The 12,976-nt window shown below is 35.4% G+C and overlaps 1 protein-coding gene across 2 annotated transcripts; it reads right to left on the reverse strand.

Moving 5' to 3' along the window:
* Nucleotides 1-1,410: 1,410 nt before the first annotated feature.
* On the reverse strand, nt 1,411-2,954 carry LOC107937594 (uncharacterized). 2 transcript variants are annotated; one of them, XM_016870501.2, is made up of 5 exons: nt 2,727-2,954; nt 2,516-2,601; nt 2,329-2,420; nt 1,808-2,057; nt 1,411-1,710 (listed from the first exon to the last, which is right to left on the reverse strand). In XM_016870501.2, the coding sequence occupies exons 2-5, from the start codon at nt 2,597-2,599 to the stop codon at nt 1,480-1,482; spliced, it is 657 nt and encodes a 218-aa protein (XP_016725990.1). In that variant the 5' UTR covers nt 2,600-2,601; nt 2,727-2,954; the 3' UTR covers nt 1,411-1,479. The 2 variants fall into 2 exon arrangements, with proteins under 2 accessions (XP_016725990.1, XP_016725991.1); XM_016870502.2 differs by lacking the exon at nt 2,727-2,954 and having other exon boundaries at nt 2,516-2,710.
* Nucleotides 2,955-12,976: the final 10,022 nt, after the last annotated feature.

A 12,976-nucleotide genomic window follows, 5' to 3' on the forward strand; every position in this document is an offset into this window, starting at 1 on the left:
GTACGATGTCGGTCTAGTGTTTATTGCTATAAAAATCACATATCGAGTCGATTTTTAAAATTTTAAATTTTCGTTGTATAAGAAACTGATTTCAAATCAGATTTTTTTCAACACTAAAGCTTTCCCCCCAAAACCCTTTTTTCATCATCAAAGCATTTCCACTAGTGTGATATTGTCCACCATCTTCATCCATGTCCTTCCCAACGTCATTGGAAACTTAACATCTCATTGCCTTAATGAAAGTCCTTAGGATAAGTTTCAGTTTGCCAAACTATTGGCTATGGCTGCTAAGATTAATACATTGATGGTTGATGTGTTTAATACATCTCATTACACCAAGTCTCACCTTCATAAAACCCATGAGAGCAACTATGCTGATGAAAAGAAAACACGGGAACACAAAATTCATCTCCATGCTCATACTCATGCTACTCATGGCCATGCTCATGGTTTTGTTTCTATGCTTGAGTATTCTGATTCAGCTCAACTTCTTAGACACTAATTTTATTTTGAATCATATATATTGTTGTTTTATGAAGTATTTATATCTATTGTGATTTTGTTTTTTTTCAATATTTTTTTATAATTAACTCAATTGTAATACGAGTTCAAATTATAATATGAAAATTGATATATGTGATTTCTTTTAAGATATTGGAATTAGGAATAGTGGTACACTTTGTAATCATAGAGATATCATTGGGTGCTTCTGAAGGTCCCAATACTATAAAACTTTTGGTGGATGCACTCACATTTCATCGTTCTTTGAAGGGAGTGGATGCATTTCCCCAGTAATACACACACGTGTTTTAGGTTAAACTCCTTATTTTCTATTCAATGTATTATCTTTGCCATGACTTAGCTTTGAATGGTTTTATAAAGGCTAAATTTCAAGGTTGAGCTGTTGCAATCATAGGATTAAAGATTGGGGCTGGACTTATCGGAATCAAGGGATAGCTTGGAGATCCATTGATTGGTTTCGTGTCCAAGAAAGCCACCGATGGTTATGGAATCGATGGCTGCTAAGATTTGTTGGGAAAGGAAATAAGATGAAAAGAAGAAAAAAGGGAAAAAAATATTGAAAATTAAAAAATAAAAATTTTAACACGTGGCATATTAAACATAACATACCACGTCAACCACATGTTATCAAATAACAATAACAAACAATTAAATGGTATTTTTGCAATAATATGATAACATTGTGACATCTTTGGCAGTTTTTAAACTTTAGTAACAAATAAAAAAATTAATATATTAAATAAGTTAAATTTACTGTAAATAAAAATGCAATATTTAAAAAACTAATTAAATATTAAACGTACAAAATAACAATCAACAAATTTAATTGCTTACAACTCATTTTATCATCGTGCCTACTTTCTGTCCATTTGCAAGGAAAAAGAAAAATCCAAGAGAAAGATACGTTGATTTGTATTATATTATGAAATTTATAGGCCATATGGTAGTTCTGATAAATTAACACTTGGAGACTAAAGAGAAAAATGGCAAAATAATAATATTAATAATAATTAAGACAACAAAATGGAGGAGGAAAGCCAAAATTGTAAATAAATAACAACAATTGTAACCTACCAAAACAATTACTTCTACTTCAACGGAAGCAGGTAGACAAGCAAGGGTAAAAGGAACCCTCGAGTAGTCGAGTCCCACTTCCTTAATCCTCATCATTGAAAGTAGTCTTCTTTCCTGCATTAATTAGAACACAAAATAATATGATTAAAGAAAAAAACCAGGAGCAATCACCCATTCATTTTATCTCCAATTGAGATGTTGAATAAAATACCTGTGCCAGCAGCACCAAGATTTGGCTTATTAGGTGTTCCACGTCCTCTACCACCTGTACCACCACCAAATCGGCCACCCCACGCCGACCACCACGGCCACCACCACCTCTTCCACTGCCAGGTCCATCACGGGATTCACCTTTCGGTTTTGTCTCATTCACGGTCAAGGAAAATTTATTAAGTTCTGACCCATCAAGTTCTAGAGCTTCGTTGAAACTATCCCCGTCGTTGAAATCCAAATAAGCATAACTGCAATTGATTGTACACTGTCAGAATATGGCATACACTCAAAAATAACAAAATTTACACTATTAAAAAAAAGACATTCCAATATTCAAGACTTCAACCAAGGTTAAACTTTAGATACCAAGCAGCAATCAGCTAAGTTCTACTTAGCCCTTAAAATACTATGTCTAAGCTTATCCACAATCTTAGGGAGGCTTCATCTTCAAACAAGTCAATCAGTTAAGAAGAGGCTAAAAAGGGAACAACAAAAATCACTGCAACAGGAGATACATACCCTTTCACACCACCAGTTGCCCAATCTACTGGTATTGCAACCCTAGAAATCTCTCCGCAAGAACCAATGTGCTCTTTCAACGAATTCTTAATCTGTGAATGTTTTCAACAGAGCAGATAATATAATTCCAAACACAGTGGAGAAAAGGAGAGATCAACAAATGCAAAATTTCAGATAAACAACTCACCTCATCCTGACCAAGAGACTGATCAAATCGGACATATTGTTCGAACGTTACCTCTTCCACCTTTCTGGAACGAATTGTTCCCATTGCTGCAAACGATCATTCAGGAAATTAAGTTCAAAAAAAATAGTCCAATAAAAAGGCAACATCTAGATCGAAGGCTCAAAAGTTAAATATCCATTCACAAATTGAAATAGTGAAGGGAAAAAAAGACCTGCTATGTGGTGTATATGCACCCCTTTCACGCGCCAGATCAAGTCTAACTGCACGGTTCATCAAATATTCACCATTCAATTCTAAGGGCTGTAGTAAAGTAATACGTTAGCTGATAACTTTCTAACTTCTTGTTCTTGACCTAAGAACAAAGAAGTGTGAAGCAAACACATGTGCAGTTCCCTTGAAGGTTGTTTAATAATGTGTTAAAATGAAGATACTTGATTACAAATTTTACAGAAATGTTCATAGAATATTTTAATATTAATCAACATTTACTAGAGATACAATTTGGGTAAGTCACACATACCACTTCTATGAAAATCCAAATCAAAACCTATTCTGTAATTAATTTTCATCAGTAAAAATCAGTTCACAGAAGGAAAACAGAGTTTACAGATTCAATTCGATATTTCAGCACTTCATTTCTCATAATTGAAGTTATTATTTCATTAACCAAAAAATTAGAAAAATAAAGATTGATATGTTGCCTACAGTTATTCTATCTCATACTAACGGGCAAACAGTAGTCAAATGCTTGCCAAATCTATTATCACATAAATAGTCAACAAAAAGATATTATTTGATTACTTGAAGAAACAAAAGAAAACTAAACTATTTTATGAAAGTTTTCAAGAGAGCATAATTCTCTTATTTTAATAAACTACCTAAATAACTTAAAATATATCTCAAATAAGATTTATCTACCTAAATAACTTTAAAATATATCCCAAAATATATGGGTTTCACATATTTCAACACCTTTTCTTAAGTTGGTGCATATATATCAATCATGCCCAACTTGTTTACAAGAAAATCAAAACTTATCTTAGAGAACCCTTTGGTGAGTATGTCAGCAATATGTTATTTTGAAGGAACAAAAGACATGCACACTTGGCCTTCTTCAATCTTTTTCTTGATAAAGTATCTATCAATCTCAACATGTTTCGTTCTGTCATACTGGACTGGGTTGTGAGCAATACTAATTGTAGTTTTGCTATCACAGTACAACTTCATTGGTTAAATTATTGGTTTCCTTAGCTCTTTCATAATTCTTTTTAACCACATCATTGCACAAATTCCTTAAGCCATTGATCTAAACTCAGCCTCTGTTTTATTTCTTGCTACAACATTTTGTTTTTTGCTTTGCCAAGTCACAAGGTTTCCCCAAACAAATGTACAGTATCCTGGTGTAGATCTTCTATCTGTTATTGAGCTTGCCCAGTCTGCATCTGCTAAGCTTCAATTCCTCTTTGTTCGGATTTCTTGAAGATTAATCCCTTTTCAGGTGAACTCTTCAAGTATCTTAGAATCCGAAACACTGCTTCTTCATGTTCCTCCATTGGGAAGTGCATAAATTGACTCACTAAACTCACTGCAAAAGCTATGTCTGGCCTTGTATATGACAAGTAAATTAACTTACCAACTAATATTTGGTACTGCCCTTTATAAACTAATTGATCTTTTTTATTTCTGAATTTTACATTTGGATCAATTGGTGTGTCAGCTGGGCGCAACCACTCATCCCAGCCTCTTTTAAAAGATCAAGCACATATTTTTTCTAAGAGACCACAAGACCCTTCTTTGATCAAGCAACTTCCATTCCAGGAAAGCATTTCAAAGGACCCAAGTCTTTGATCTCAAACTCGAATGCTAGATGCTTCTTGAGACCCCTTATTTCATCCACATCATCTCCTGTAAGAATAATATTATCGACATAAATTATAATAATTGTTATTCTATCTCTTTGTGAGTGTCGATAGAACATTATGTGATCAGCTTGCCTTTGTGAGTAACCTTGTTTTTTTAACAACTTAAGTGAACCATTTAAACTAAACTTGAGGAGACTGCTTTAGACTATACAAAGATTTTTTGAGCTTACTTACTGGAGTTCTAATTTTTTTTTTCAAAACTTGGAGGAGGGTCCATGTAAACTTCTTCTTCAAGTTTCCCATTTAGAAAAGCATTCTTCACATCTAGCTACTGTAAGGACCAATCAAGATTAACAACAATTAATAAAAGAACTCTAGCATAATTTAATTTGGCTACTAGAGCAAATGTTTCAAGATAATTTATCCCGTATGTTTGAGTGTACCCTTTAGCCACCAGTTGAGCTTTGTATCTATCTAAATATCCATCCGGTTTGAATTTGTTTGTGAACACCCATTTACAGCCCACTATTTTTTTTCCCTACAAGTAATTCCACTATTTCCTATATAACTGGTTTTTCAAGAGTGTGCATCTCCTCTAAAATAGCCTCCTTCCATTCAGGAACTTGTAAAGCATCTTTCACATTTTTGGGTATTTTCACAGTATTAAGACACGAAACAAAGGTTGAGAATGTCGAAGACAAGGCTCTATAGGACACAGAGTTAGACATGGGATATTTGACAACATTTCTAACACCTTTCCTTTTAGCAATTGGAATATCTAAATCAAAAAATTCATTGGTTGGATTATGAGCTTTACCTAGAGTTTTGACAAGATCTTGAGGGTCGGATTCTTGGTGATGAATCTGGTGGATTCCACTTTCTTGATTTTGATTTCTTCTTGAGTAAACAATTAACTCCTTTGTTTGTTCTTTATTCTCATGATCAAACTCTACACATTTATACTCCTTTTTATTAACAACATTAATTTTTGTGTTAATCATAAATTCACCTTCCTCATTATTAGAATCCCTATGTTGTATATTCCTAGATTTTTTATTATTAATTATAGAATATTCCTTAATATAATTCCCTCCCTGAAGATTAGAATCAAAGTAAGATTGCGTTTCAACAAATGTGACATCCATGGTAACAATAATCTTCCTATCAATTGGATCGTAACATTTGTAACCCTTTTTATTAGAAGCATTGCCAACAAAAGATATGCAACTGTTAACAAGGCTTCACCCCAAAGATAATGTGCTACCTGACTAGTGAACATCAAGACTCTAGTTACTTTCCAAAGATGTCGATTTTTTCTTTCTGCAACCCTATTTTGTTGTGGTGTATTTGTACAAGAGCTTTGGTGGATTATACCATGTTTGGTTAAGAAAACACCTAATTGGTCATTAAAAAATTCCCTAGCATTGTCACTCTGAAGTACTTCTATTCTCACACCAAATTGTGTTTTCACCATAGCATAAAAGGACTGAAACACATTTTTAACTTCAAACTTATCTTTTTATAAAAACACCCAACAAATGCGAGTATAATTATCAATAAATGTGACAAACCAACATGTTCCTGAAAAAGTTGAGACCCTCGAAGGTCCCCAAACATCACTATAAATTAATGAAAAATATTTGGAAGCTTTATATTTTTGAGGTGGGAAAAATGACCGATGATGTTTAGCTAATTCACAAAATTCACAGTGATATGATAGGCTTTAATTTTTAAATAGATCAAGTAACAAATATCTTAAATAGTAAAAATTAGGATGTCCAAGCCTATAATGACAAATCATAACTTTATCAAAATTAGAAGCAGAATTTAAACATAAAGTAGTTGTTGGTTGACTTAGATTGTCGTCATTAAAAAAGTAAATTCCACCCGATTTTTTAGCATTGCCAATCATCCTCTTCGAGACTATCCTGAATTTACACATAAATGAGTCAAATATAACATGACAATTCAAGGACTAGGATAATTTACTGACCGATATAAGATTACAAGCTAGATTTGGCACATGTAAAACATCACGTAAAATCAAAGAAGGTAAAATTTTAACAGTGCCTTTCCCGGCTATTGCCAAGACCGACCCATTTGCTACTTTGATTTTTTTTCCTGCATAAGGTGTGTAAGTTGAGAAAAGAAAATGACTACTAATTATATGATCACTAGCTCCAGAATCAACGATCAACGTGCTTGTTTTACAAGGCTTGGCACTGAAAGAAAAAAGAAAAATCAATATCTAATTGGGCAAGGGAGGAAGAAAGATTATTGGATGAGTTAGAAACATGAGAATCCATCCAAAATTGTGGTGATTGAAAAAGCTTGTGTAGATGCTCTAGTTGTTCCTTAGTGAATGGAGACCCTTATAAAGAACTTTGGCCCTCATAATTTTCATTAGTTGTTTCAACGGTAAAACTTTCTTCCTCTATTTGATTGCTGGATCTCTTATCTTCAGTGAAGGTCATTTTAACCATAATGCTACTAGAGATAACCTAGCTCTGATACCGTGAAAGTTTTCAAGAGAACATTTAATAAAACTGTTCTGTCTTTTATTAACTAAATAACTGAATTTAAATAAAGAAAAGAGTCATAACCTAATTGGGAAAATAATTCCCTTATTCTAATAAACTACTAAAAGATAAAGGAAAATAATTCCCTTATTTTAATAAACTACTAAAAGATAAAATAAATATTCCTAGAATATCTCAAGTGATTTATTTTAAGATTTATCTACCTAAATGAGATTTATCTACCTAAATAACTTTAAAATATATCCCAAAATATATGGGTTTCACATATTTCAACATTTTATACATAAAATGTCCAATCCAAAATAGTAAGATGAAGAATTTACCTTCTGTGCAGCCTCTGCAGTAGCAAATACAACATGTCCATACCCCTTCAAGTTCTCTTCAGCATCAGTGGCAAAACGTATATCCATAAGCTCACCAATATCCTTAAAGAAATTCTTTTTGCAAAACACATTGATTAGAAAATATTTTAAAAAAATCAATTTCAGAGGGAATTAAAGAACCTAAACGTACATTTCATCTTGTTCAATTTGAAAAGATATGTTTCCAACAAATAAAGTCTTTGATCCAATAGATCGAACTTAAGGAGTTGCGAGAGTTTGAAGCTGTAGAAAAACCTCTAATCAGATTCAAACTGTCTGACTAATGAACTAAAAAAACAGTAGTTATCCAATTTAAAAGAAACTGAAAGGAAAGTTGGCACTTACAGCTTTCTTCCCAGATCTTACATTCTACTGCTAGGCATTTTTCTGTGGGGTCGTAGCATCCAACGTTACTAAATCTGTGTCCTATCCAAATATATCGTACACCACTACATTAGGCATAATAACCTGAAAAAAGTGAAAAGAAGAAGGAAATACATGTACTTTTTTCTTTGGAGTTTTTTCATCATCACTTTCCTCATTATCATCGGATGATTCTTCAGATTCCTTCTCTTCACTACTGTTTACCTTTTTAACTTTAGCAGCTTTACCACTATCCGGAGCAACCTTGGAATGCAGCTTATAGAATTAGACAACTTAGTAAATTGATGCTAGAACAACAATAAAAAAATATCTAGAAAAATGTGGGTGATCAAGAAAATTTGACCTTTTTAGCAGCTGGTTGTTCATCATCACTTTCATCAGAGCTATCATCCTCACTATCATTGCTTTCTTGCAATGTGAAAGGGAAGTTAGCAAGAAAAAGAGTCATATTTTGTTCACAAAACATAGACAATGTTAAAGATTTAAAGAACTAAAGTAATTAAACCCTAAGATAAGTTACAGTTGGCGAGTAATATCAGAAAATCGTCGCATGTAAGAAAAAATATGCCAAAAAAATTAGATTAATCCAAAAAATTCAATGAATGCAAAAGTGTATTTTCCTTTTCTCCACACCAATAATTAGCAAAATCCAAAAGTAGACTGTCAGATGGTCACACAAAAGAACACAAACCCATCAAACTATTTTTCTTCGAGAACCATTCATTGGAATAAGGTTTTTGAAAAAAAATCATGAGCGGCAACAAATAATATCATAAGTTGTCGTACTCCCAGAAAATAATGCCAATGACCAAGAATGCAATTATAAGAGTAAAAAAGTAAAGAGGAGAAACCTCTTTTGGTTGTTTTGACCTAGTAGTGGGGAATGGATTTTTTAAAGCAACAAGAACTTTGTTTGAAGGAGCCTGCAGTGTGATATTAATGCAGTGCCAAATTACTACAAGTTCAATGAGAAAAAAAAAAGTAACAGAAAATGTCTCATATCTAGAAGAATTGTCCATTCCTCATCCTAAGGATCATGGTAACATAATTTTTCACTAGAACTAAAACTATAGGATTACCTCATCCTTATAGAAATTAGTTTTTGAGGATCTTCCAGATGAATATTCTTTTTTTGATGTTTTCCCGTTAACAGGTTTCTTTGCTTCAACTTTTTGAAAAAATTTAATCATCGGTATTACATGAATAACAAAACTTCCATAACCAAAATGAAACTGATATTAATAAAACTAAAATGCTAAAACAATCCATTTCTTCCTCAGAATCACTATCATCAAAAGAGCTACTACTAGAATCCTCATTTTTCTAGGGGGTAGGAGCAGGAGCCTTGTTCACAGTGGTTGCTTTCTTCACATCCTAGTGTCACGGGCTGTAGTTCAAAACCCGTGACCATCTCACCAAATGCATCTGATGGAGGTCTATTGTGTAGATAGGTTCATTTAGCCAGCAAGAACTGTCCCGATTTAGTAATCTGTTATAGAAGCCTACCAGATTGAAGCCTGGTTGGCCTGATAATGAAAACATAACAACTTAGGCTATTTTGGTAACTAATCCTAGAAGATTGACAGAATCATATCTTATAAAGATTAGATTAGATTTGATATGGCATATCTTGTAAATCCCATGATATAAGGGATATAGTTAATCTCGCCCGTCGATGTAAATGAATCTTAACATTCGATTTTGGGGAGCTCAACTATAAATAGAGAGCCTCCCCCCTCATTTGTACGCACTCCATTCATTATTTTATTAGTCTTTGTGAATAAAAGAATATTGAGAGAATTTACTCAAACACTTGGTGTGCGCTCTTTCTATTGTTCTTTGTAAGCTTCTTTTGGTATAAATCACTTCCGTTCTACAAATTGGTGCATTGGAGAAGTTCTTAAGGAATCCTCACCTAAGTAAAGGCTGACTTAGGTAATTTTGGACGAACATGTTGCCTAATTTCGCATGGATCGCGAGATAAAAGATCTAGCCCCGTGACAAGTGGTATTCGAGCTATTGGTTCGAAGGCACCGTTGGGATATTGAAAGAAGAGTTCAAACAAATGTAGGCCTGAAAGTCTTTGAGGAAGATGCTGTCGACTATTGAAGAACGCGTGAGTAAACTTAAGGAGTCCATGGAGGACGAAAAAAAGTCAGACAATGCGCTTGGGGAAAGAATTTAGGACTTGAGGAAATAGTCTAGGGCCTTTGTGACCATGTGTCTCACTTCCAATAGAGATAGCGTACAAGAGTTGTTAGCTTTCTAAAAGAAGAAGCTGACGGAGAGGAACAATGCTCTCGAGGCCATGGTGATGGTTTTGAAGGAGGAAACAATGGTCACGACGATGGCTTTGAGCACAAGAATAGAGAAGCTCGAGGGAGGGCAGGCCTTGTGCTGAGCAACCATGGGGAAAGGAGTGGTAAGTGCAGCACTTAGTAACGAGGATGTCCCAAAGCTGAAAAAGTTTGTGGGGACAAAGTCTGTATGCGACATGGAAAATTTCTTGTGGAAGATAGAAAACTACTCTGTGCCAAAGACATCACAGATGATGCGGTTAAGGTAAACACTACTTCAATGTTTCTTACTGGTATTTAGTTTTTATAGTGGCGAGACAGGATCACAGATAAAAGGTAAGGCGAGATTGGGACGTGGAAAGAGTTCCAATGTGAGTTGAAGGGACAGTTTTACCTAGAGTTTACTGAGGAATAAGCTCAAGAAAAGTTGCAAAAGATAATGCAACAGGGCACAGTAGGGAGTATGTTCGAAAGTTCAAGGAACCCATGCTCCAAGTTTCAAATGTGACTGAAAAAGAAGCATTACTTGCTTTTCAAAATGGATTGAAGTCGTGCGTCAGACAGGATGTGGAACAAAAAGGTGTCCAGAAGCTTTCGGAAGCCATAACGATAGTAAAGTCCGTGGTCAAGCTTGGTCTAGGGAAAGATAAGCTGGGTCTTCCAAGTATTAGGAAAAATGGCGTATGTAAAAAGGATCACAAGAAAGATGTTGATGGCAATAGCAATGGCGACAATGGTAGTAATGAAAAACCACTAGTTGGGAAAAATAAACCCATGGGAAAAATAAACCCATGAGGAACGCGTGAGTAAACTTAAGGAGTCCATGGAGGACGAAAAAAAGTCAGACAATGCGCTTGGGGAAAGAATTTAGGACTTGAGGAAATAGTCTAGGGCCTTTGTGACCATGTGTCTCACTTCCAATAGAGATAGCGTACAAGAGTTGTTAGCTTTCTAAAAGAAGAAGCTGACGGAGAGGAACAATGCTCTCGAGGCCATGGTGATGGTTTTGAAGGAGGAAACAATGGTCACGACGATGGCTTTGAGCACAAGAATAGAGGAGCTCGAGGGAGGGCAGGCCTTGTGCTGGGCAACCATGGGGAAAGGAGTGGTAAGTGCAGTACTTAGTAACGAGGATGTCCCAAAGCTGAAAAAGTTTGTGGGGACAAAGTCTGCATGCGACATGGAAAATTTCTTGTGGAAGATAGAAAACTACTCTGTGCCAAAGACATCACAGATGATGCGGTTAAGGTAAACACTACTTCAATGTTTCTTACTGGTATTTAGTTTTTATAGTGGCGAGACAGGATCACAGATAAAAGGTAACGCGAGATTGGGACGTGGAAAGAGTTCCAATGTGAGTTGAAGGGACAGTTTTACCTAGAGTTTACTGAGGAATAAGCTCAAGAAAAGTTGCAAAAGATAATGCAACAGGGCACAGTAGGGAGTATGTTCGAAAGTTCAAGGAACCCATGCTCCAAGTTTCAAATGTGACTGAAAAAGAAGCATTACTTGCTTTTCAAAATGGATTGAAGTCGTGCGTCAGACAGGATGTGGAACAAAAAGGTGTCCAGAAGCTTTCGGAAGCCATAACGATAGTAAAGTCCGTGGTCAAGCTTGGTCTAGGGAAAGATAAGCTGGGTCTTCCAAGTCTGAGGAAAAATGGCGTATGTAAAAAGGATCACAAGAAAGATGTTGATGGCAATAGCAATGGCGACAATGGTAGTAATGAAAAACCACTAGTTGGGAAAAATAAACCCATGAGGAAAATAGAAAAGTTGAAATACTTTCTCTGCGACGGTCTACACATGTTGAAGAAATGTCTAAAGAAATCTGCGTTTAAGGAAAAACCGATAGGTAAAGCATTGGTACTTGGTTCAAGCGCAAGGGGTGTCGAAGCCAAAGAGGCAGAAAGTGAGAAAAAGCTAGTGGAGTGCTTCTTGTGTCATGGTCTGCATAGGTTGCGAAAGTCTCCAATGAAGTCTGTCATCGAAGGGAACAATAGAGCAGAGAATGAGCCTAAGAAGGTTGGTTCGAGCAAGGGAAAAGTCGAACCTAAGAGGGTAAAAAAGAGAAAAAAGAAGTGAGTAACGTGCTTCTTGTGTCATGGTTGGCATGAGTTGCAGAACTGTCCAAAGCAAGCCGTAGTCAAAGGAAAGGCAATGTCTGAGCTTGGTGAGTTATCGGAGGGGCTTCCACCCAATGAAGAGTTAGGTTTGTCATTGAACTTAGGGGAAAAACTTGCGATGAAAATAGTGAAGCTGAGACTAATAAGGCTCAATTCGAGGGAAGCGTCGGAGTTGGCCGAGTCATCGACAAAGCTTCCACCTATAGGAGAGGTAGGTAGTGCATCAAACTTCAAGGGAAAATAAGTAATGCAAGATGGATAGTTGACTAGAGTAAATGCAACAAGTAGGACGGTTTGAGTTAAGAAACGAATAAGCCGAGGCATAAGTTCTGAAGGAAGGGAAAAGCTAAGGTGTTGAGACGAGACCAAGACGAATCAAGTCAGTGCTGTTCGGAAGTCGCAATAAGGACGTTGCAAGAATGGGTGGGGGAGAATGTCATGGGCCGCAATTCAAAGCCTGTGACCATCTCACCAAATGCTTCCGATAGAGGTCTATTGTGTAGATGGGGATCTTTTAGCCTGCAAGAACTTGCTCGATTCAATAACCTGTTAAAGAAGCGTGTCAGATTAAAGCCTGGTTAGCCCGATAATAAATAAATGAAAAATTAGGTTATTTTGGTAACTAATCTTAGAAGATTGATAGAATCATATCTTATAAAGATTAGATTTGATTTGATTTCATATGAAATATCTTATAAATCCCATGATTTAAAGGATATAGTTAATCTCCTTCGTTGATGTAAATGTATCTTGACCGTCGGTTTTAAAGGAGCTCAACTCCATTCATTGTTTCATTATTCTTTGTGAATAAGAGAATATTGAGAGCATTTACTCAAACACTTGATGTGCGCTCTTTCTATTTTTCTTTGTAAGCTTCTTTTGGTATAAATC

This window comes from Gossypium hirsutum, chromosome A12 (genome assembly GCF_007990345.1).
Source record: "Gossypium hirsutum isolate 1008001.06 chromosome A12, Gossypium_hirsutum_v2.1, whole genome shotgun sequence".
NCBI classification, from domain to species: Eukaryota; Viridiplantae; Streptophyta; class Magnoliopsida; order Malvales; family Malvaceae; genus Gossypium; species Gossypium hirsutum.